The sequence below is a fragment of the Nycticebus coucang genome, chromosome 10 (assembly GCF_027406575.1).
Source record: "Nycticebus coucang isolate mNycCou1 chromosome 10, mNycCou1.pri, whole genome shotgun sequence".
NCBI classification, from domain to species: Eukaryota; Metazoa; Chordata; class Mammalia; order Primates; family Lorisidae; genus Nycticebus; species Nycticebus coucang.
The window spans coordinates 118,352,001-118,377,114 of NC_069789.1; the positions used below are offsets into that span (position 1 = coordinate 118,352,001).

Consider the following 25,114-nt stretch of genomic DNA (forward strand, 5'->3'; position numbering starts at 1 on the left):
ATAGTACAGTTCTCTGTCCTCCTCACCCATTCTTATTAGTAACATTAGTGTGTCACATTGTTACCCTTGAGCAGCCAAGGGTACATTGTTATTCATTAGATCCATCATTTATATTAGTGTTGGAAGGTTCTTGGACTTTGTCAGATGCAGGAAGTTGTCTCAAGCCTTATAGTACCCTATCAGAGTATCATATCATCAAGAAATGGGTTCATTGCCCTAAAAATCCTCCGTGCTCTTCCTGTTCATCCCTACCTTCTTCCACCCTGAAAGACCCTCTGGCACCCTTGCATTTTTGGTTTCTCCGTACCTTTTTATGGCTAGGGAGCTCATTTCTTTTCTTTGCTGAGCAATACTCCATTGTCTGGATGTACTACAGTTTCTCCATTTACTTACCTATTAAAGGACCTGTTTGCTTCGTCCATTTTTATATATATCTTTAGCTTCATTCAATACCAGTTGGCACTGTCACACTTGGAAAGTGCAATTTGGAATAGCTATGTGGTGTGGCTGCCAAGCCGGCTGTGGATTGAGTTCCAAGGCCCTGGGAAAATGGTGGCTGAGGAGCACCCTCCTGCCTTTCAGACCCTCCCCACATGTGCCTACTCTGCATCCTTGGGAATTGCCCTGGTTTTGTCAGGGGTCCTGGAGTTTGTTTTTCTCATGTTTTTTCAAGCTGTGGCTCTTTGTAAAAAACAGAAACATCTGGGCTCACTGCTGCCCTTACCCTTGGAGCGAGAATCGATCATGACCTGGGACAGTAGAGACCCCAGACAGACATGTCAGTTCAGGGAATAGCAGGGATCTTGGTGGCCTTGGCCTCAGGCCACAGAGGCTGGCTTACTCTCCTCCCTGTCTGTCTCTGGGATGCAGTCCCACCAGCAGTACCCTCCATCGCACACCACTCCCCTGCCCAAGAAGGCCTACTCCAAGATGGACAGCAAGGGCTATGGCATGTATGAGGACTATGAGAATGAGCAGTATGGGGAGTACGAGGGTGATGAGGAGGAGGACATGGGTAAAGAGGACTACGACGACTTCACCAAAGAGCTGAACCAGTACCGGCGTGCCAAGGAGGGGAGCAGCCGTGGCCGAGGTGAGCTCTACCCACAGTTTCTCCCTCAGTGTGTGAGTGGCCCAGAAGGGACCTGGCCTCCTAAAGCTTCTAGGAGTGGAGGCAGGCAGTCATGTAGGTTTGAGATGAGTGTACAGAGGAAAAGCCTGCTAGCTACACACGGCAGAGGCACTAGAGCTAGAGGGAGGGGGACAGCTTCTCTCTCATCTGGGCCAAGCTAACTGATAGCTGCCCTGACCTTCAGCAGTGCCTCCATCCTCCCAGTCCCATCACCCGATAAGGTGTGTCTGTGGCCTAGGTGACTGCTATGCCTCTGACATTGAACCTGTGGCTGACGGGAGGATAGTAGGTGGGAGGGCCAAGCACCTGAGACCTATGGCAGCCCAGACTAGCTTCCAGAACAATTTCCTGCCAGGAAGGCATCCTGACCTGAGAGAGATGTCCAGAGTCTTCCAGCACAGAGGTTCTTAGTCTTGTGATCCCTGCCAAAGGCCCAGCTTATTGTTTAGTGTGCATTTCTGCTGTTGTTTCTCCAGTAGTCTTTCTTGGACACCTCTCTGGGGCAGGTCCTACACTTTGGGGAAATCCTAGACCAGTGCTGTCTGTGGAAATAGAATGTAAGCCACCATGTCATTTCCATTTTCTAGTAGCCACAAAGTAAAAGTGCATGTGCCTCTGTTAGCCCTGCTACTCCAGAGGCTGAGATGTAAACCTAGGAGTTTTGAGGCCTGGCTGGGCAACATAGTGAAACCTAATGTCTCTTTTTTTTTTTTTTTTTTTGTGGAGACAGTGTCTCACTTTATGGCCCTCGGGGTAGAGTGCCGTGGCCTCACACAGCTCACAGCAACCTCCAACTCCTGGGCTTAAGTGATTCTCTTGCCTCAGCCTCCCGAGTAGCTGGGACTACAGGCGCCCGCCACAACGCCCGGCTATGTCTTTTTTTTTTTTTTTAAGATGAAAGAAAGCAACTAAATTAATTTTGATTTTGTTTGTGTGTATATATATATATATAATTTTTTTTTTTTTGAGAGAGAGTCTCACTTTGTCACCCTTGGTAGATTGCCGTGGTGTCACAGCTCATAGCAACCTCCAACTCTTGGGGTTAAGTGATTCTCTTTCCTCAGCCTCCCCAGTAGCTAGGACTATAGGCACCCACCACAGCACCGGGCTATTTTTCGGTTGCAATTGTTGTTGTTTAGCAGGCCCAGGCCAGCTAAACCTAATACATTAAAAATCTTATTTCAGGGTGGCGCCTGTGGCTCAGTGAGTAGGGTGCCGGCCCCATATGCCGAAGGTGGTGGGTTCAAACCTAGCCCCGGCCAAACTGCAACAAAAAGCCCAGCGTTGTGGCGGGCATCTGTAGTCCCAGCTGCTCCAGAGGCTGAGGCAAGAGAATCGCGTAAGCCCAGAAGTTGGAGGTTGCTGTGAGCCGTGTGACCTCATGGCACTCTACCTGAGGGCAGTACAGTGAGACTCTTGTCTCTACAAAAAAAAAAAAAAATCTTATTTCAGGGCGGTGCCTGTGGCTCAGAGGGTAGGGCGCCAGCCCCATATACCGAGAGTGGCAGGTTCAAACCCAACGCCAGCTGAACTGCAACAAAAAAATAGCCATGCATTGTGGCGGGCGCCTGTAGTCCCAGCTACTTGGGAGGCTGAGGCAAGAGAATTGCTTAAGCCCAGGAGTTGGAGGTTGCTGTGAGCTGTGTGACGCCACAGCACTCTTCTGAAGGCGATGAAGTGAGACGAAGTGTTTTTTTTTTTTTTTTTTTTTTGTAGAGACAGAGTCTCACTTTATGGCCCTCGGTAGAGTGCCATGGCCTCACACAGCTCACAGCAACCCCCAACTCCTGGGCTTAAGCGATTCTCTTGCCTCAGCCTCCCGAGCAGCTGGGACTACAGGCGCCCACCACAACGCCCGGCTATTTTTTGGTTGCAGTTTGGCCGGGGCTGGGTTTGAACCCGCCACCCTCGGTATATGGGGCCGGCGCCCTACTGACTGAGCCACAGGCGCCGCCCAAGACGAAGTGTTTTTTTTGCAGTTTTTGGCCAGGGCTGGGTTTGAACCCGAGACTGTCTCTTAAAAAAAAAAGGTGGGAATCCCACTTCATGAAAAAAAAAATCTTCTTTCAACACATATTCAAAATGGATAAATGAACTATTTTGTATTCTTTTTTTTTTTTTTTTGAGACAGTCTTTCACTATGTCACCCTTGGTAGAGTGCCGTGGAGTCACAGCTCAAAGCAACCTCAAACTCTTGGGCTTAAGTGATTTTCTCACCTCAGCCTCCCAAGTAGCTGGGACTACAGGCTCCCGCCACAATGCCCAGCTATTTTTTGTTTTTGTCTGTGTGTAATTGTCATTGTTGTTTGGCAGGCCCGCCAGCTCTGGTGTATGTGGCTGGTGCCTTAGCCCCTGAGCTACAGGTGCCGAACCCTATATTCCTTTTTATCTTTGTTTTTTTTTTTTGTTTTTTTTTTTTGTTTTTGTAGAGACAGAGTCTCACTTTACTGCCCTCAGTAGAGTGCCGTGGCGTCACACGGCTCACAGCAACGTCCAGCTCTTGGGCTTATGTGATTCTCTTGCCTCAGCCTTCTGAGCAGCTGGGACTACAGGCACCTGCCACAACGCCTGGCTATTTTTTTGTTGCAGTTTGGCCAGGGCTGGATTTGAACCCACCACCCTCAGTATATGGGGCCGGCGCCCTACTCACTGAGCCACAGGCGCCGCCCTATCTTTGTTTTTTTAAGACAGAGTCTCACTTTGTCGCCCCTGGGTAGAGTGCTGTGGTGTCCTAACTCACAGCAACCTCAGACTCTTGGGCCCAAGCAATCCTCTTGCCTCAGCCTCCCAAGTAGCTGGGACTATAGGCTCCCACCACAACGCCTGTCTATTTTTAGAGATGGGGTCTTGCTCTTGCTCAGGCTGGTCTTGATCTCCTGAGCTCAGGCAATCCACCCACCTCTACCTTCCAGAGTGCTGTGATTACAGGTGTGAGCCACTGTGCCCGGCATCTTTTCTTTTTTTTTCATAAGTCTTTGAAATCCACTGTGTGATTTGTGCTGACAGCACCTCTTAGCTTGGACCAGCATGTTTCAGGTGCTCAATAACCTGGTGGCTAATATGTTGGTGGCATATTGGGCAATGCAGCTCTTAAGTAGATAAGTAACCGTGAGGCAGGGTAATGAGTACTATAGCAGCCATGTGTCCAGGATGCTGAGATACTGGGGGACCTCCACTGAGGGGACCAGAGGGACCATTAATCTGCCTAGGGCAGCTGAAAATGTTTCTTGGAGGAGGAAGAAATGATGGACTTCAGGGGCAAATGATGGATTGTTAGCCAGGTGTGGTGGCATGCACCTGTAGTCCCAGCAACTGGGGAGACTAGGGTGAGAAGATCACTTGAGACTAGGAGTTCTAGGCTTGCAGTACACTATGATCACATCTGTGAGTAGCCACTGTACTCCAGCCTGGCAAATCCCACTGTCTCTTAAAGAAAAGAAAAAGTATTATCTTCTTTCTTGCTGGTGGGGTCTGTTTCCTCATGCTGGAGGCTCACTGTCTGAATTATCATGCAGGTAGCCGAGGCCGTGGCCGAGGCTACAGGGGCCGTGGAAGCCGTGGAGGATCAAGAGGCCGAGGCATGGGCAGAGGCAGCCGAGGCAGGGGCAGGGGCTCTGTGGGAGGAGACCACCCAGAGGACGAAGAGGACTTCTACGAGGAGGAGATGGAGGTAAAGTTTTCTCCAGCCCTGGAGGGATGTGAATGTGGCTGGTGGGCACTCTGGGTCACAAGTGCTGTTGGGGGAGGCCTGGGAAATGGAAGGACACAAGGCCTTTCTGAAGGAAGGAAAGCATGGATGGTAGGTTTATGTGTTTAAAAATGTTGATTGGGGGCGGCGCCTGTGGCTCAGTGAGTAGGGCGCCGGCCCCATATGCCGAGGGTGGCGGGTTCAAACCCAGCCCTGGCCACACTGCAACAAAAAAATAGCCGGGCATTGTGGCGGGCGCCTGTAGTCCCAGCTGCTTGGGAGGCTGAGGCAAGAGAATCGCGTAAGCCCAAGAGTTAGAGGTTGCTGTGAGCCGTGTGACTCCACAGCACTCTACCCGAGGGCAGTACAGTGAGACTCTGTCTCTACAAAAAAAAAAAAAGTTGATTGCGCAGAGAGAGAAAGAAGGAGGGAGGGGTAGAGAAAGGAAGAGCAGAGAGAGGGAAGGAGGGAATGGGGTGGGGCCTTGGTGTGTGCAACACCTTTTGGGGGCAAGACAGGATTGCAGGAGGGATTTTGCCTAACAAACGCAATCAGTGTAATCTGGTTTATTGTACCCTCAATGAATCCCCAACAATAAAAAAAAATGTTGATTGGGATTGGGCAAGGTGGCTCACGCCTGTAATCCTAGCATTCTGGGAGGCCCAGGTGAGTGAATTGTCTGAGTTCACAGGTTTGAGACCAACTTGAGCCAGAGTGACACCTTGTCTCTAAAAATAGCCGGGCATTGTGATAGTCCAAGGTATTTGGGAGGCTGAGGCAAGAGCATCTCTTAAGCCCAAGAGTTTGAGGTTGCTGTGAGCTGTGATGCAACGGTACTCCACCCAGATTCCACTGTCTCAAAGAAAAAAAGTTGATTGATCATTTTGGAATAGATAAAACATTGATGTGGGTTTTTTTTTTTTTTTTTTGTGGAGACAGAGTCTCACTTTATGGCCCTCGGTAGAGTGCCGTGGCGTCACACAGCTCACAGCAACCTCCAACTCCTGGGCTTAAGCGATTCTCTTGCCTCAGCCTCCCGAGTAGCTGGGACTACAGGCGCCTACCACAATGCCCTGCTATTTTTTGGTTGCAGTTCAGCCGGGGCGGGGTTTGAACCCGCCACCCTCGGTATATGGGGCCGGCGCCTTACCGACTGAGCCACAGGCGCCGCCCTGATGTGGGTTTTTTCGGGTTTTGTTTGTTTGTTTTTTTAGAGACAGTCTTACTCTATTGCCCTCGGTGGAGTGCCACGGCATTACATGGCTCACAGCAACCTCCAACTCCTGGGCTTAGGCAATTCTCTTGCCTCAACCTCCCAAGTAGCTGGGACTACGGGCACATGCCACAATGCCCAGCTATTTTTTTATTGCAGTTTGGCCAGGGCTGGGTTCGAACCCACCACCCTTGGTATATGGGGCTGGCACCATTTTTGTGAAAAAAATCCTGTCCCCAGAGACAAGTTTTCTGAGTCTTTTAGAAATATTTCATGCTTCAACTGTCAAATACACATACATTCTCCCCCAGTACACTATCCCCACAGAGGAGAGTGGGCTGTACTTGCTGTTTAGTTCCTACCCAAAGGCCTTCCATGCTAGTCTACAATGAGCTGCCTTTTTTTTCTTTTCTTTTTTATTTATTTATTTATTTATTTTTGCAGTTTCTGGCCGGGGCTGGGTATGAACCTGCCACCTCCGGCATATGGGGCCGGCGCCCTACCCCTTTGAGCCACAGGCGCCACCCTGCCTTTTTTTTTTTCTTTAGAGCCATTGTCCACTATGGACAGAGGTGTTATGCTGGATTTGTCCAATGTGTGGGAGTTTTCAGATTGAAGGCTTCAAGGGAAAGGATTGGGACCACTCACCTTTCAGGCTGTGACTTGTAAAGAGGTGTTAAAAGCATGAGTCCCTGGGGCTGGTCACCCGTCCTTCAGAGAGGGGCAGTCTGTAGATAGGGATAGTGTTTGTTGTTCCGCATGTGACACTTTGCTGTCGTCTTCTTTCAAATTCCAGTATGGAGAAAGTGAGGAACCAATGGGAGATGATGATTATGATGAATACTCCAAGGAGCTGAACCAGTACCGCCGGTCGAAGGACAGCCGAGGCCGAGGTGGGCAGGGTCGTTGAAGGGGATGTGCTTGGTGGGGGCTATTTCTGGCAGCTGTGGGAATTGGGTCTAGGGAAGGGTCAGCAGTCTAATGCCATCTCTTCCTTCCACAGGGTTAAGTCGAGGCCGTGGTAGGGGTTCCCGAGGCCGAGGGAAAGGGATGGGCCGGGGCCGTGGTCGAGGTGGCAGCCGAGGAGGGATGAACAAGGGTGGAATGAACGACGACGAAGACTTCTATGATGAGGACATGGGCGTGAGTCAGCTCTTCATTCTGATGTGACATTTTTGGCTGAGGTCTCTTCTGAGATTTTTTTTTCTTTAGTGAGTTATTTCCTGAGGCTGATCCTGTGCTCTTACTCTAATCAGCCATTCTCACAAAGGCTAAACAGCGTTAATTGTCTCCTGAGGGATGTCCTGCTGGTGAGACCTCACGTGTTTAAAACCATGTTTAATAGCTCCTACAGGCATGAGTCTCTGAGGTTTGGGAGCTTTGAGGTGGCCCATTGAGTTAGGCTTAGAGAGTTTCACAGGAAAACCTATTCCACCTCCCTAGGCAGTAGATGTGTCCTGCACAGGTATGCAGAACTCGAGGCTTTAGGTGCCAACAGCTCCAAATGTCAGAGCTTTTCCCGGCCGGACATCAGCCCCTTCCGCACTGTGGGGCTCAAACCCTGCTTACATCCTTTGTGTTGGGCAGTCTGTGCCAGTCTGTACTCTCACGAATGCCCGAGGGGATACTAATCCTCTTCTCCTGTTATTCTCATTCACACTAAGCCTGTCTCCACCCTTTCTTTTTATTCTCCTTCACATCCAACATACTGTGTTCCTAATAGGATGGTGGTAGTGGAAGCTACCGAAGGAGTGACCATGACAAGCCCCACCAGCAGTCTGACAAGAAAGGCAAAGTCATCTGCAAATACTTTGTGGAAGGGCGATGCACATGGGTAAGGAGCCACTTAAGCACCTGCATGCCTCCAGTTCTGAGGGCAGGAACCACGTGTCCTCTGGGGATGTTGGAGAGGCCATGGTTGGAGTGGGTGAAAGTGATTATGTGATGGCCCTTATTCCTGTGGGAACTCATTAGTACTGAGAGAAGCTGGGGCTGTCAGACTCAGTTCACTTCTGAGAGAGAGGAGGACTCACAGCAAGATGACAGACATTCATTTTTAACTTTACGGAAATTTTTTTTGCTCAAATTTCCAACCAATCCATATGCCCTTGAATGTATTTATAAAGGTTGATGCTAATGCAAAGATATGATATATTCGGGGTTGAACAGGGAATTATTAAAGTATTGAGGTAAAAGGGAAGGGGATCAGATCAGCTGTAGACTTTGCAGAAGTGTTCGGTGCCTGAAAATGGATAAATGACCACAGAGTTCTGAAGGAAATAAGCATAACCCAGTTAAGTTAGTTCAGCCAGCTGACTTTTTATGTCAATATGAAGGCAGCTGGCAAGTATTGGCAGATGTATGCTTAGGGAATATTGTACCTGTGCATTTGTTTTGGGAAGAAATAGGTATTTCAAATAAATACTCCATTAAGGACTAAATGATGAGGAATGGAGAACACAAACCTCAATCCCACTTAGGTGGTAGTTTGGCCTGTGTTCAAGTGATGTTAAAGGAAAACTTCACTGGCTTCAACACACAGATATTTTGTCAGAATAAGGAGTTTGAGGATGGGTGAGCTGTACAAGGCTGGCACAGTGGACAGTGGCACTCCTGGAGACCTGGCCTCTTTTCTACTTTCTAGTCTGCTTTGAACATGGGACTTTTGTGCCTCCTGTCATCACAAGAGCTATGAGGAGGGAAAAGGGGTGAAAGGATTTTTTTTTCCTGAGGCATAGTCTCACTTTGTCACCCCCAGTAGAGTGCTGTAACGTCACAGCTCACAGCAACCTCAAACTCTTGGGCTCAAGCAATTCTCTTGCCTCAGCCTCCCAAGTAGCTGGGACTACAGGCGCCCACCACAACGCCTGGCTGTTTTTAGAGGCGGGGTCTCGCTCCTAGCACTCTGGGAGGCCATCTTGTTCATGCTGGTCTTGAACCTGCGAGCTCAAGCAATCCGCCTGCCTCAGCCCCCTGGAGTGCTAGGATTATAGGAGTGAGCCACCACACCCGGCCTGAAAGGATTTTTTTTAATACAGTAAGTATCTTTCCCAGGGACTTCTGCCTACTTCTTTTTGACTGGATCTGCAGGAGAGACTGGCAAGTGGAGTACTTTTTTTTTTGCAAGTGGAGTACTTTTTAACTAGGCACATTCTTCCATTGGAATTCTATTACACAAGAAACATGGGCCTGGACATGGGTAGGTGACTAGCCCTGGTTGCCATACAACAGTAAAAAATAGTGAGTAGATGAGAAAACGGGACAGAAGAGGAAGAAAAGGGAGGTGAGAGTTAGAAAGAGGCAGGGACTTATTAAGAGAGGAGGCATGGGTGCCGGAGGAAGAGGATGGAAGGGGCAGAGAGAGTGGAGTGAGAGTGATTTGGGGGTATTGGTGCATGCTCCATCAGAAGCTTCAGAGATGGGAAGCAGCATTTGTAATGGCTGGTACACCTTACTGTTTCATTGCTTCTCTTCCAGGGAGACCACTGTAATTTTAGCCATGACATTGAACTCCCAAAGAAGCGAGAACTGTGCAAGTTTTACATCACTGGATTTTGTGCCAGAGCTGAGAACTGCCCCTATATGCACGATATCCTTTGGTGCCTGCGATCTAAATGCAGGGGGCAGGACTTTTCTTTCTGACCCTCACTGTGCTTTGCTCTCTCTGCCAGGAGTTGTCTGTGCATCTCCATCTGGTTGTGTATCCACATTCACTCTATGTCAGGTCTGTTAACTCCCATTCTGCAGATGAGTAAACTGACATGGACATACCATGCACATGTTCTCTCTCAAGTATATTCTCAAGAATGGTATGGGGTGCCATGCCATTGCCTTTTTGAGACTTTTTCATCTGGCTTTATACCCTTGGCAAAGTCATTTAACTTCTCTATTCTGTTTGAGGATCAGAGGACACAGCCCCAAGGCCAGCATGGTGGAATAAGAAAACTACGGTCTTTTTTGGGCCAGCTGTCAACACTCTGTGCAACCCTGAGCAAATCACTGCACTTCTTAAGGCTTCAGTTTCCTCAGCTCCAAAACAAAGGGGGTTGGATTCTTCCTTTGGGTAGTTCCATGAGATGAAGCATTTGCCTTAATTTGCCATGAACGTGATTTTCCATGTAAGTTGTACCACACAACTGGAAACTGCATCAATGGTGACGATTGCATGTTCTCCCATGACCCTCTGACTGAAGAGACAAGAGAGCTCTTGGATAAGGTAATGTCTGGGAGGTAATTTGGGGGTCCCATGGCTAATGGGAACCAGGAGGCATGTCTTCCATTGCCTTGGCATTATAGCCTGCTTCTTTGGTCTCTGCGGTTCCAGTTGTATTGATCTGGAGATGAGCTTTTCTTTTTGAGACAAAGTCTTACTTTGTCGCCCTTGGTAGACTGCCCTGGCGTCATAGCTCACAGCAACCTCAAATTCTTGGGCTCAAGTGATTCTCTTGCCTCAGCCTCCCAAGTAGCTGGGACTACAGGTACCTGCCACAGTGCCTGGCTATTTTTAGAGACGGGGTCTCCCTTTTACTCAGGCTGATCTCAAACCCGTCATCTCAGGCAATCTACCCACCCTGGCCTCCCACAGTGCTAAGATTACAGGCGTGGGCCACTGTGCCTGTCTTGAGCTGCTTTTTTTTTTTTTTTTAAAGAGATGGGGTCTTGGGTGGTGCCTGTTCAGTGGGTAGGGCACTGGTCACATCCATCAAGGCTGGCACGTTCCAGCTCAGCCCGAGCCAGCTATAACAACAATGACAACTGCAACAATAACAAAAAAATAGTGGGATGTTGTGGCGGGCACCTGTAGTCATAGCTATTTGGGAGGCTGAGGCAAGAAATCACTTAAGCCCAAGGATTTGAGGTTGCTGTGAGCTGTGATGCAACGGCACTCCACCCAGGGCAACATAGTGAGATTTTGTCTCAAAAAAAAAAAAAAAGAGAGAGACAGGGTCTTGGCTTGGCGTGGTGGCTTGTGCCTATAATCCTAGCACCCTGGGAGGCTGAGGCAGGAGGATTATTTGGGTTCAGGAGTTCAAGACCAGCTTGAGCAAGAGCAAGACCCCATCTCTAGGCTTGGTGCCTGTAGCACAGTGGTTACCACGTCAGCCACATGCACCAAGGCTGGCAGGTTCAAACCCAGCCTGGGCCAGCTAAACAACAATGACAACTGCAACAAAAAAATAGGTGTTGTGGTGGGCACCTGTAGTCCTAGCTACTGGGGAAGCTGAGGCAAGAGAATCGCTTAAGCCCAAGAGTTTGAGGTTACTGTGAGCTGTGATGCTATTGTGCCCTACCAAGAGCGACATAATGAGACTCTGTCTCCAAAAAAAAAAAGAAAAAACTACCCACCTCTACTAAAAATAGAAAAACTATCCAGGCATAGTGGCAGGCACTTATAGTCCCAGCTACTCAGGAGGCTGAGGTAGGAGGATCGCTTTAACCTATGAGTTTGAGGTTGCCGTGAGCTAGGCTAATACCGTGGCACTCTAGTCTGGACAAGAGTGTGAGATTCTATCTCTTAAAAAAAAAAAAGAAAAAAAAGGCTCGGCACCTGTGCCTCAAGCGGCTAAGATGCCAGCCACATACATCTGAGCTGGTGGGTTCAAATCCAGCCTGGGCCCACCAAACAAAAATGATGGCTGCAACCAAAAAAAAAAAAAAATAGATGGGCGTTGTGGCAGGCACCTGTAGTCCCAGCTACTTGGGAGGCGGAGGCAGGAGAATCGCTTGAGCCCAGGAGTTGGAGGTTGCTGTGAACTGTAATGCCTCAGCACTCTACCCAGGGTGACAGCTTGAGGCTCTGTTTCAAAAAAAAAAAAAAAAAAAAAAGACAGGTCCTTGCTCTGTTACCCAAGCTGGAGTACAGTGGGCTCAGTCAGTCCTCCCACCTCCCAAACTATTGGTTTACAGGTGTGAGCCGCATCACTCAGCCCCAGTTTTAAGGAGAAAGGAGATTGTATTTTTTTCTGTAGGAAGTTGAGGTGGTCACACATTTACCTTATCTTGGGCCAGGACAGGATGGGCTGGGGTTTTTTGTTGTTGTTGTTTGTTTTTTTTTTTTTTTTTTTTTGGAGACAACTGGGGACAAGAGTCTCACTTTCTCGCCCTCGGTAGAGAGCTGTGGAATCATAGCTCACAGCAACTTCAAATTCTTCCGCTCCAGCGACCCTCTTGCCTCAGCCTCCCAAGTAGCTGGGACTACAGGCACCTGCCACAACACCCATCTATTTTTAGAGACGAGGTCTGGCTCTGGCTCAGGCTGATATTCACCTGCCTTGGCCTCCCAGTGCTATGATTACAGGTGTGAGCCACTGGGCCGGGCCTGGTCTGGCTTGGTGTTTTGTTATTAAAATAGAATTAAAATTCATAAACAAAATCTAAAGGTACTGATCAATAAAAAGTAATATAAAACTTGAAAATTGGGGCTCTGTGCCTATAGCTCAGTGGTTAGGGCACCGGCCCCAGGAGGTTGAGATTGCTGTGAGCTGTGACATCATAGCACTCTGCTGAGGGCGACATACCAAGACTCTGCCCCCCCCCCCAAAAAAAATAATAATAATGTAAAAAGTAATGTGAAAACTTGAACAAACTTTCACAAAGGTAAAGTATTTTTTTGTCAGGCTTAAATGTAATTTAAAAGTAAACATAAATAGAAAAACAGAATTTATTGCCTTCTATTCATTTAATGCAGAATTTTAGAATTAAATTATCAATATTAATTGTAACAAGAACATCAACAGGGCGGCGCCTGTGGCTCAGCGGGTAGGGCGCCGGCCCCATATGCCGAGGGTGGTGGGTTCAAAACCAGCCCCGGCCAACCTGCAACCAAAAAATAGCCGGGTGTTGTGGCGGGCACCTGTAATCCCAGCTACTCGGGAGGCTGAGGCAAGAGAATCGCCTAAGCCCAGGAGTTGGAGGTTGCTGTGAGCTGTGTGAGGCCACGGCACTCTACCGAGGGCCATAAAGTGAAACTCTGTCTCTACAAAAAAAAAAAAAAAAAAGAACATCAACAATAAGATTTTCATGAACTGGGCGGCGCCTGTGGCTCAGTGAGCAGGGTGCCAGCCCCATATACCGAGGGTGGCGGGTTCAAACCCAGCCCCGGCCAAACTGCAACAAAAAAATAGCCGGGCATTGTGGCGGGCGCCTGTAGTCCCAGCTACTCGGGAGGCTGAGGCAGGAGAATCGCCTAAGCCCAGGAGTTGGAGGTTGCTGTGAGCTGTGTGACGCCACGGCACTCTACCGAGGGTAATAAAGTGAAACTCTGTCTCTACAGAAAAAAAAAAAAAGATTTTCATGAGCCAACTGCAGAGTTTTGCCCAAGTAAGGTCAAGAGATGTATGAGTTATATATGCTTCATGAGGCCATGGACTGAAAACTAATGTGAATTAAATACAACTTGCTCAGCAGTTAATTTTTTAGGCATTAGAGTGGGAATGTCCAACCTTTTTTTCCTTCTGTTGCACATTGGAAGAATAAGTTTTCTTGGGCCATACAATAAAGACACCCTGACAAAAGCCGATTAGCAGTAAAAAGGTTGGTATAGGGCAAGAAAAGTCCTCACAAAACACCTAGTATAGAGAAAGAGTCCACAATATACAAAAGAAGAGTTTGAGAACTTTATTTTGGTAGAAATATCAACTCTCAGAGACTATTATACAGCAGAAAAAGTAGAGGGAAAATTTGGGGCAGGGGTTCTAGTAAGAACATGGAGAAATGGGAACCCTTGTGCACTGTTGTAGGGAATGTAAATTAGGGCAACCACTATGGAGAACATTACAGAGGTTCCTCAAAAAAACAAACTGAAACCAGGGTCGGTGTCTGTAACTCAGTGGTTAGGGCACTGGTCACACACACACTGGCTGGCAGGTTCGAACCCTGCCCGGGCCTGCTAAACAATGACAACTACAACAATAACAACAAGATAGCCAGGAGTCTGTAGTCCTAGCAACTTGGGAGGCTGAGGCAAGTCAATCACTTAAGCCCAAGAGTGGGAGGTTGCTGTGAGCTGTGATGCCATGCATTCTACTGAGAGCAACATAATGAGAAAAAAGAAAAGAAAAAAATAAATAAAACCAAAGTAGCCAGCAATCTTACTGTTAGGTAGATATCTACACTAGGAGAAGTCAGTATATTCAAAAGATAGGCTGGGCACAATGACTGACATCTGTAATCCTAGCACTCTGGGCAGATCATCTGTGCTCAGGAGTTAAGAGACCAGCCTGAGCCAAGAGGGAGACCCTGTCTCTCCCAAATTGATGGGCATTGTGGTGGGTGTCTGTCCGAGCTACTTGGGTGGGAAGAGAGTCACTTGAGCCCAAGAGATTGAGATTGCTGTTAGCTATTACGCCATGGCACCCTACCCAGGGTGACAGAATGAGACTCTGTCTCAAAAAAAAAAAGAAGCAGAGGCCGGGGCTACTTGGAGGAGTTCAGGGGGAGCTCTATGCAAGCAAAAGAATGACTCGACTCATCATTGGTATGGCACCAGGAGGAAAAGTGCTCCTCTTTGCCAGTCTTATTGGGGAGCCTATTACAGGGTTTTTCCACAGTGTAAGTGGCAGAAGTAATGATGGCCTCGTTTCTTACTGGAGGTACTGGTACTAAACAATTTCTGGCTGATGACTGCCCCCTGCTGGAGGTACAGAGTTTTCACACACTGCCAGTGCTGTTCCATAGGACCCCACAGAAGGATTTAGTTCTGTAGCCACCTTAAAAAAAAAGGTGAAGGGCGGGGCATGTGGCTCAGTGGGCCCCCATATACTGAGGGTGGTGGGTTCAAACCCGGCCCTGGCCAAACTACAACAAAAAATAGCCGGGCTTTTTGTTTGTTTGTTTGTTTGTTTTTGCAGTTTTTGGCCGGGGCTGGGTTTGAACCCGCCACCTCCAGCATATGGGGCCGGCACTCCACTCCTTTGAGCCACAGGCACCACCCAGTCCCAGCAGTTTGAGAGGCTGAGGCAAGAGAATTGCCTAAGCCCAGGAGTTGGAGGTTGCTGTGAGCTGTGTGATGCCACAGCACTCTACCGAGGGCAATAAAGTGAGACCCTGTCTCTACCAAAAAAAAAAAAAAAAAAGGTAAAAAGAAACAGATGAAATTAATTTTAACAATATAGAGGGTGCCAAGAAAATGTATATACATTTTAAGAAAGGAAAAAATTGGGCGGCGCCGGTCCCATATGCCCAGGTGGCGGGTTCAAACCTAGCCCCGGCCAAAAACCAAAAAAAATAAAGAAAGGAAAAAATTATTAAAATTGTAATAATCAGGGCAGCGCCTATGGCTCAGTGGGTAGAGCACCAGCCCCATATACTGAGGGTGGCAGGTTTGAACCCAGCCCCGGCCAGCTAAAACAGCAATGACAACTGCAAAAAAATTGTAATATTCAATATATAATGAGAACAAAAGATTAATACAGTTCATGTTTGATCACCTGTTTCTTTTGTTGTTGTTTTGATTTTTGAGACAGAGTCTCACATATTGCCCTTGGTAGAGTGCTGCGACGTCACAGCTCACAGCAACCTCAAACTCACGGGCTTAATGCCCGGCTATTTTGTTGTTGTTGTCATTGTTGTTTGGCATTTAGCTGGCCTGGGCTGGGTTTGAACCCGCCAGCCTCGGTGTATGTGGCCGGTGCTGTTCCCACTGAACCACAGGTGACACCCTTGATCACTTGTAATTGCTGAAGTCAAATATGATTTGAGTATTACAATTTTAATTTTGAGATAGAGCCTAACTTTCTTCCCCACACTAGAATGCTGTGGCATCATCATAGCTCATAGCAACCTCAAACTCCTGGGCTGAAGCAATCCTCCTGGCTTAGCCTCCCTCCCATGTAGCTGAGACTACAGCTACCCGTGATGCTTGGGTGTTGCCCTTACTCAGGCTTTTCTTGTACTCCTGAACTCAAGCAGTCTACCAGTCTCAGCCTCCCAGTGTGGTGAAATGATAAGCATGAGCCCCCAGGCGTGGCCTACATAAAGCTTTTTTATAGTCAGGTTTCTTGAGGTAGACTTTGTGTCCAGTAAAATCCTCTTTGTTCAGTGTGCAGTTCTGTGGGCTTTGACACACATGGTGGTCATGTCACCACCCCACCATCTAGATACAGGAACTCCATCTCATTGCCCCAGAAACTCCTCTGTGCCCTTGATAGTAAGCAACTTCCCCTATCTCCAGCCCCTGACAACCACTGATCTGTTTTTTGTCCCTGTGATTTTACCTTTTTAAGCATTTCATATAAATAGAATTGTATAGTAAATAGCCTTTAAGAGTGTGAATGTGCATATGTGTATGCCTGTGTGGAGTCTGACTTGTTGCAACCTGTGTGATGCATTTGAGATTCACCGGTGTGCAATCAGCAGTTCATTATCATTGTTGCTCCCTAGAATTTCACTGTATGGATGATCTAAGTTGGGTTATCCCTTCAACAGTTGAAGGGCACCTGCATTGTTTCCAGTTTGGGGCAAAAGCATAGAATTTGCCCCTGAAGCTTGACCCATTTGCCTTTGCATCTGTTCAAATGTGACCTTCCTTTTTCTGTGGAAAAGGTGATTTTGACTTTTGGAAACCCCGTAGATCACTGAGAATCAGGCCTGTAAGGGAGATGTTGGCCCTCAGCAGGGCACTGGTGGCCTCAGCTGGTGGTGTTGGTCCTTACTTGTGGAGAGGCCAGGCAGTGGGTATGGGGGGAATCCAGGGGCAGAAGTGCCCTCCATGGCTCTGGTCTGGGAAGGAGTGAGGGCAGTTTAGGTTCAGTCCTTTTAATTTCTCTTACGTATTTTACATAGGAATATCTGTGTCTTAAGTTGGAATTTTTTTTTTTTCAGGATACCTTGGGGTTTTTGTGAGACTGGAAAAGACTTTGTCTTTTCCCTCTAAAACAGGGAGGCAGTGTATCAAGTGTGGAGGATGAGGGCGGCGCCTGTGGCTCAAGGAGTAGGGCGCCGGTCCCATATGCCAGAGGTGGCGGGTTCAAACCCAGCCCTGGCCAAAAAAAACAAAACAAAAAAAAAGTGTGGAGGATGAGGCCAGGGGGAGCTGGCTGCAGGGCATATGCTGGCCTCCAGGAGCGAGGAGGGGGTGGCCATGTGGGGGTTGTGTAGTGATGAGGGCCTCAGCTAATTAGGATGTACTTAAGTGCCTGCTGTGTGCTGAGCATGAGATTGGTTTTGTGGAATAGCAGTCTCAGTCTCCAGAGGTGACTGCCTAATGGAGAAGGGGGTATTGACCAGATGTTCACATGTGCTGAGTGGTATGGGGAAGTGCGCATGTTCTCTGGCCCCAAAGGGGCAAACCTAATCTTACGGGCATGGGGAGTCCTCTGGGAGGGCTGGGGTCAGGATGAGACTGGGGTAGGGGAGGACTTTGCAAAGAGGTACTGGGTATTGCAGGTGAAATCTTTTTTTTTTTTGTAGAGACAGAGTCTCACTTTACGGCCCTCGGTCGAGTGCCATGGCCTCAAACAGCTTACAGCAACCTCCAACTCCTGGGCTTAAGCGATTCTCTTGCCTCAGCCTCCCAAGTAGCTGGGACTATAGGCGCCCACCACAACGCCCAGCTATTTTTTGGTTGCAGTTTGGCCGGGGCTGGGTTTGAACCTGCCACTCTCGGTATATGGGGCCGGCGCCTTACCGACTGAGCCACAGGCGCCGCCCTGAGGTGAAATCTTGGGAGGCGGTGGGGGGCTGGTGGGGAGCAAGGCACGCCCAGAGGCCAGGTCACAGAAGGACCAGGTGTGGGGGAGGGCAGAGAGGAAGCTGTGGTCATATTTGCTCCTTTTTGATGTGGCATAATTTTGTAAGTTTTGCCATTTATTTGAGGGCATCAGGGCTGCAGTGAAAAGACTTAGCAGTGTAGAGGCATGGCTATTTGTGACTGTGAAGGTTGCCCTGCCAGTGTGTACAGGGTGAGTCCGAGGCCCAGGATAGAGGGTGGGTATGAGGGAGGTGGTGAGTTGCTCAGGAGAGCTAGGTGGCAGCTTTGGGTCAGTGTTTGGGTGTGGGGATAAGAGAAGGAAGGAGTTGGGAAAACACCCCAGACCGATCCTAGTCAGCCAGGCAGGTGGAGGGTTCTTTGTCCACAGAACTGAACTCATGGCCTGTGGAAAGAAACAGGCAAGAGAGGCACGGGATGACCAGGTGGTGGTGGCGCTTACAGATCTGGTCAGAGAAACAAGTGTAGGAGCCACAGCCCAGAGCCAGGATAGGAGGTAAACCATGGACAGGGCCTCAGAGACAGGACTTGAGGCAGGTGGCATGCAGAGTGGCATCAAGAGAGGTGCAGCAGATGGAGCTAAAGCCTGAATTCCTTGTCCCCATCTACCATCCTCAGCCTCCACTGCCTTGAAGGCTCTGGAGTCCAGGGAATGCTTAGGGAGATGCATTGGTTTGTTTCCTTGTCTTTTTGTTCACGGAACACTTGACTAGTTTGTGCTAGGCAGTGGAGAAGGTGGAGAGACAGGACATATTCCTTGGCCTCCTACTGATGGCCTGTGCGGATTGGGCTGTGAAGGAAATGAAGGTACAAGAGCCAAGGGGTTCTCCAGGGCTCTACTCCCCAGGCAAACATCAGGAAGACTTCTTGAGGAGGAGATGCTGCACTGGCACCTGATGTGCAGAAGTCAGGGCTAAAGGGTGAAGGGATCTGGGTAGTGGACATGCCTCAGGCCACAGCTCCATGCATTCATGGCTGAGGCACTGAGAGGGGCCCAAGGCTGTGATGAAAGTGAGTAGATGCAGGCAATGAAGTAGCTCGGGCACGTCCTGATGGTAGTGCTGACAGACGGCACAGGTACCAAGGGACTAATGGTCTCTACTTCTCAGTTCCCAGCTGTACTTCCCTGAACCCATGTTCTTCCCGGGCTGTAGGGTCACTGAGTCCAGATATAGTTGCTAACAGGAGAGAAGAAAGCCCTGAATTGCCTAATCCTCCCCATGCCACTCCTACCATCCCTGACAGGCAGAGAGGAATGACTATATCCTGATCCATGTTAGGGCCCAATAGGAGATTCGTGCCCACGTTGCTTGGGGACTCATGGCCAAGATCTTACTGTTTTGAAAGCACACAGAGGTGAGGACTCGAGGCCCAAGCCATGAGGCCGGACTGGCCCCTACTAGCTGGCTCCAGAAAGTGGAGCACAGTGGTGTCTGATGATAAGTTTTGTTATAGAGTGGGGTCTTGGTCTTGGGCTTTTGCTGTAAGAGCCTCAGCGTCCTCGTGTTTTGGGTTTTTCCTTATAAACTTGACCTTTCAACCGTGGAGAGGCCTATTTCAGCCTGAGTCATGTCCACATCTCAGACGATCATTCATTTTTTTTTTTTTTTTTTTTTTTTTTGAGACAGTCTCAAGCTGTCACCCTGGGTAGAGGGCTGTGCATCATAGCTCACAGCAACCTCAAAATATCTTGCCTCAGCCTCCCAAGTAGCTGGGACTACAGGTGCTCACCACAACACTGGTTATTTTTTGGTTGTAGTTGTCGTTATTGTTTGGCAGCCCAAACACCTGCTCTCACAGCACACTGGGACTTGTCCATTGTTGGGCTGGATTTGAACCCGCCAACTCTGGTGTATATGACTGGTGCCCTAGCCGCTTGAGCTATAGGCACCGAGCTGATCACTCCTTTTGTTCTTCTTTATCACAGATGCTGGCTGATGATGCAGAAGCAGGTGCCGAGGATGAGAAGGAGGTTGAGGAACTGAAGAAGCAGGGCATCAACCCTCTACCCAAACCACCTCCCGGTGTGGGCCTCCTGCCCACCCCACCTCGGCCCCCTGGCCCCCAGGCCCCAACCTCTCCGAATGGCAGGCCCATGCAGGGTGGCCCCCCACCCCCACCTCCGCCCCCTCCTCCACCTCCAGGGCCCCCTCAGATGCCCATGCCAGTGCACGAGCCACTGTCCCCGCAACAGCTGCAGCAGCAGCAGGACATGTACAACAAGAAGATTCCCTCCTTGTTTGAGATTGTGGTGCGGCCCACGGGCAGCTGGCTGAGAAGCTAGGTGTGAGGTGAGTGCCCTGGGCCCAGGTCAGGCCAGTGGGGGCTGTCTACCTGTTGGGGCATGAGCCTTGCCAGAGCAGAGTTCTACCCTGCAGCCCATGACCTTGGGCTAGCAGCCCTCTACTTGGTTCTTATTTGATTGTGGTGCCTTCCATGGCTCCTTGTGGGGTAGTCACTGCCCTTTTCCTGCAGCTTCCCTCACAGGCACCATTTCCTTCTCTAGGTTCCCTGGACCTGGTGGACCCCCAGGGCCAATGGGTCCTGGGCCAAACATGGGACCCCCAGGTCCAATGGGCGGTCCAATGCACCTGACATGCATCCTGACATGCACCCGGACATGCACCCCGACATGCACCCGGACATGCACCCTGACATGCCGATGGGCCCTGGAATGAACTCTGGCCCACCCATGGGACCTGGTGGTCCCCCAATGATGCCCTATGGTCCTGGAGACTCCCCACACTCTGGAATGATGCCCCCCATTCCACCAGCCCAGAACTTCTATGAAACTTCTACCAGCAGCAGGAGGGCATGGAAATGGAGCCAGGACTCCTGGGTGAAGCAGGTACGTGGGGCTCTGTATGTGGCTGGGGCTTTGCACAGGGAGAAGAATTGGGTAGAAAGTGAGTTTCTTTCCTTGGTCTGAACTTCTTCAAAGCATGAATTCAACTCCCATCTCTGTCCCATTTAATGGTTGAATGTTTTCAGTAACATGGGATTCATTATTCTGTTGAGGCAGACAAGAGTATTGTGTTTATTATCAATATCATTTATTTTAATCTTTAAAAAATTGTACATGTTGTGCCTGAAATTGGGGCATGGGAATTCAGAGGGATGAATATGGAGTGGTGTTAGGCCAAGAGAGGCCAATAGGCCCTTTGGGAATAATTCAGGTGCCCTGGCCAAAGTTACCTCCTCCCAGACAGTTCTTGGCTTATTCAACCCTGTGATGGCGCTTATTTTGGCCCCATGAATGGTTGTTTTCCTCTGTTTCCTTTTTCATTGGCAACAACCTAGATGGGGGGATTAGATGTCCCCCTGCAGGAGCACATGTGTGACACTCAGAAAGGAGATTTGCTCCCTTGCCTGGGGTCACAGTACTCAAGACTACCACATTCTTTGTCTTAGCTGCATTTTGGTGGAGGGAAGCAGACAGGAAACTTGTAAAAAGGAGAATCATCTTGTTTCAGCGTTGGCTGTTGTTAGGAGACGATAGGATGGTGGTTGTAGGCTCGGTGCCTCTGTGGGGAGAGTCACAGAAGCCTCTCTGAGAAGTGAAGCTTGACTCAAAATGGGAGTAGACGAGACAGGTGTGTGGCCCCAGGTCTATGCAGGACGATGGAGAGGAGTCCCAGTGTGCATAGCTATTGGTTAGTCATGGCAAGGGGGTGACCTCACTGTTGTGAACAATATTGGGTTGTACAGGGCAATGGATGCTGGGGCCAGAGAAGAATGAGGAAGGGTTTAGGCTACCATGAAGTTGACCTGGGCAGAGGTAAGCAGGGTGGCAGCCCCAACATGGCTGGGTATAATAGGATAAGGCTTCAAGGTTTAGTCACAGCCCTGTGGGGCCACCATGCCTTCCCCCCCGCCCCTGTGTGTGCTCTGCAAAGCAGGCCAGAGTGGCATTAAGCATGGGGTTGGATGTGGTGCAGGGTCTTTTGGGGGAGGGCACTGTTTCTGATGCAGCAGGGCCTACAGACAGCAGAGTTGGTTGAGTGGCAGCACTTTGTTTGCTTTAGCCATGTTAAGCACGAGATGTTCCTTTCAAGGGGGTGGTTGGAAGGGCATTAAGGAGATTCCCACCTTGGAGATAGAAATGTGAAGACCTTTGCATTTAGGTGGAATTTGGAGCTGTGAGAACAGGTGTTTGGGTAAGAGTGGGGGCTTTAGAAAGATGTATCCAAATTCTGGAGTGATCAAAGCAGGCTTCCTGGGCAGGCGCAGTGGCTCACTTCTGGAATCCTAGCACTATGGGAGGTCAACTTGGGTGGATTGCCTGAGCTCACAGGTTTGAGACCAGCCTGAGCCAAAGTGAGACCTCATCTCTAAAAAATAGCCAGGCGTTGTGGCGGGCACCTATAGTGCCAGCTACTTGGGAGGCTGAGGCAAGAGAATTGCTTAAGCCCAAGAGTTTGAGGTTGCTGTGAGCTATCATGGCACTTTACCAAGGGTGACAAAGTGAGACTCTGCCTCAAAAAAAAAAAAAAACAAAAAGAAAAAGCAGGCTTCCAAGAGTAGCAAGGATGTTAGGGTTCCCAGAGCCGCTGGCCTTTTAACACATATATATGGAAAAAGCTCAGCAGGGGTTATGGAAAACTAAAGTGGGTCCGGCTGTTAATAGTACGTGTCTGTAGAGGGCGGCACCTGTGGCTCAGGAGTAGGGTGCCAGTCCCATATGCTGGAGGTGGCGGGTTCAAACCCAGCCCCGGCCAAAAACCAAAAAAAAAAAAAAAAAAAAATAGTAGGTGTCTGTAGAGTAATTCCCAAGCCATAAAACCTACCCTTTAAAAATGTGCATTCATAAACAACAATGACAACTACAACCAAAAAATAGCTGGGCATTGTGGCAGGGGTCTGTAGTCCCAGCTACTCGGGAGGCTGAGGCAAGAGAATCACTTAAGCCCAGGAGTTGGAGGTTGCTGTGAGCTGTGTGACGCCATAGCACTCTACCGAGGGCCATAAAGTGAGACTCTGTCTCTACAAAAAAAAAAAAAAGAAAAGAAAAGAAAAATGGGCATTCGTGGCTCAGCACCTGTAGCTCAGCAGCTAGGGTGCCAGCCACATACACCTGAGCTGGCGGATTCGAATCCAGCCCAAATGACAATGACAACCGCAACCAAAAATTAGCCAGGTGTTGTGGTGGCACCTGTAGTCCCAGCTACTTGGGAGGCTGAGGCAAGAGAATCGCTTAAGCCCAGGAGTTGGAGGTTGCTGTGAGCTGTGATGCTACAGCACTCTACCAGGGCAGCAGCTTGAGGCTCCTTCTCAAAAGAAAGAAAGGAAAATGTACATTCAGTTAGTGGTGTTTTCTTTTTTGTAGAGATGGGGTCCTGGTGGGTTGTCCAGGCTGATCTTGAACTCTTGGCCTCTTGTGATCCTCCCCTCTTGGCTTCCCAAAGTGCTGGCATTACAGGTGTAAGCCACTGCGCCTGTCTTACTTAGTGGTTTACATTCCATGAAGGTAGAATCTTGACTGTCTTGGTCACTGGGTGTTCCCAGCTCCAAGCAGGGGTGAGGTGTGGTATAGGCTGGCCACAACAGAGTTCAGGTGCTAGGAAGAGGCAACCTTTTGCTTTTTCCTTTATATACTTTGCATGCCAAACATTTATAAAATTAATGATTTTTTTAATAAAAAATAAAAATTAATGATTTTTAATTCTATAAACTTAACATAAATTGCGGATTCCTTTTCTGGTAGCACTCAGCACAGCAGATATTGGTAGCCATATGGCATGGTGCAGATCTAAAATGTTTTTATCTCTGCAGAACATTTCTGTGGGCAGCCCTGACTTTAGAAATTCCCTGTCTTGGTGACTTGCTCTGTCCCATACTTGCGTCATTTATACCACATGCAGTGTCTAGGGGGTGATGCTAAATCCACCCCATGCCTGTGCTGCTCTCTCCGCTCTTGGCCCCCGTGCTGTTGGAGTCTGTGGGAAGAGGTGGCTGGTGTTGGTTGCCTGCCCTGCCGGTATGGAGGCACTCTTAGCCCCATGCTTCCTGAGGTGTGTCCCCTTAATGCAGCAGCCCACTGGTAGACACTTGTGGAGGTGAGGTCCCTGTGGAGGAGAGGGCAGTCACCCACCTTATCTGTGGTAACATGGAGCCAGAGCAGCATTTTGGTATATTTTCGTTCTTTTCTTTTCCTGACTTTTGTTGTCTGACATAGTTGAGCTCATACTGTGAGCTTACTATGAGGGACTCTGTTTTTCTTTATTTATTGTCAAAGAAATCACAAACTAATGCTTATGGCAAATAATTAAAATCAGAAGTGTGTCGAGTAAACAGTGAAAGATCCATCAGCCCCATCTCTTTAGAATCTCCTTTTCAAGAGACTGTTTTCTGTCTGTTTTCAAAGCCTTTCAGCGAGTTTCAGTAACATACATACGATGTTCCATCCTGTTTCCACCTCATGAGCATTTGCCCATGTCATGCCACCCTCTCTGTGACCCTCATTCTTCACGGTGGCATCGTAGGCGGGAGTCCCTGGTGAGCTGCCTCGTTCCCTTGGTTGGGCTGTCCACAGCCCCAGACCTGGGAGGGCAGGCAGGTGCAGTTGTACGTCTCACCATCACCATTAGGGGCTGGGTTTTGCAGCAAAGGGCAAGGGGGGGTTGGCACCGGGAGGCCCTTCCCGACATGAACCCTCGGTTCTTCCCTGCCACAGAGGACTACGGGCACTACGAAGAGCTACCAGGGGAGCCTGGGGAGCACCTCTTCCCCGAGCACCCTCTGGAGCCCGACAGCTTCTCTGAGGGAGGGCCCTCAGGCCGGCCGAAGCCGGGCTCCGGTGTCCCCGACTTCCTGCCCTCGGCCCAGAGGGCCCTGTACCTGAGGATCCAGCAGAAGCAGCAGGAGGAGGAGGAGAGAGCGAGGAGGCTGGCTGAGAGCAGCAAGCAGGACCGAGAGAATGAGGAAGGCATGTGTCCTCCCAGGGGCAGGGGCGCAGGCCCCCGGGCCACTGAGCAGGGGAGAGGTGGGGGAATGCCTAGGTCGGGTTTCCTGTCGGGAAGGAGCCTGCGGCCAGGGAGGACCCCTCACCAGGACAGTGAAGCTAGGCTGGGGCTGCTGCATCTTCCTGAGAAACTGGAAGTTAGGGCTGCCCTCTTGTGTCTTGGGGTTTGAGAGTGAACTGGATTCCTTCTCCATTGAGAAGGACGGTGGCTGGGCCCTGGAGGAGAGAGTGGCCAGTGGGATTGACTGCCTGTGCCTTTTCTGTGGAGGCTTTAGGGAGACTCACAGCCCCTTCTCTCCAGACCACGCGCTCGGGGGGGTTGCGGGGAAGGGTGTAGCAGATACTGGTTGTTGAAATAAATCAGTAGTAACCATAGTTAAAGCCACTAGGACTGAGTGCTTGTGGTCAACCTG

The 25,114-nt window shown here is 49.4% G+C and overlaps 1 protein-coding gene across 1 annotated transcript in view; it reads left to right on the forward strand.

The window, feature by feature from the left end:
- The window catches only part of ZC3H4 (zinc finger CCCH-type containing 4), a 51,768-nt gene that overhangs the window by 22,076 nt on the left and 4,578 nt on the right, over positions 1-25,114 (forward strand). Inside the window, 13 exon segments of the mRNA XM_053606782.1 lie at positions 871-1,093; positions 4,648-4,802; positions 6,830-6,926; positions 7,037-7,176; positions 7,757-7,867; positions 9,511-9,622; positions 10,140-10,249; positions 19,668-19,998; positions 20,001-20,031; positions 20,247-20,329; positions 20,332-20,526; positions 20,529-20,588; positions 24,414-24,665. Of these exon segments, the coding sequence (XP_053462757.1) occupies positions 871-1,093; positions 4,648-4,802; positions 6,830-6,926; positions 7,037-7,176; positions 7,757-7,867; positions 9,511-9,622; positions 10,140-10,249; positions 19,668-19,998; positions 20,001-20,031; positions 20,247-20,329; positions 20,332-20,526; positions 20,529-20,588; positions 24,414-24,665 (1,900 nt within the window).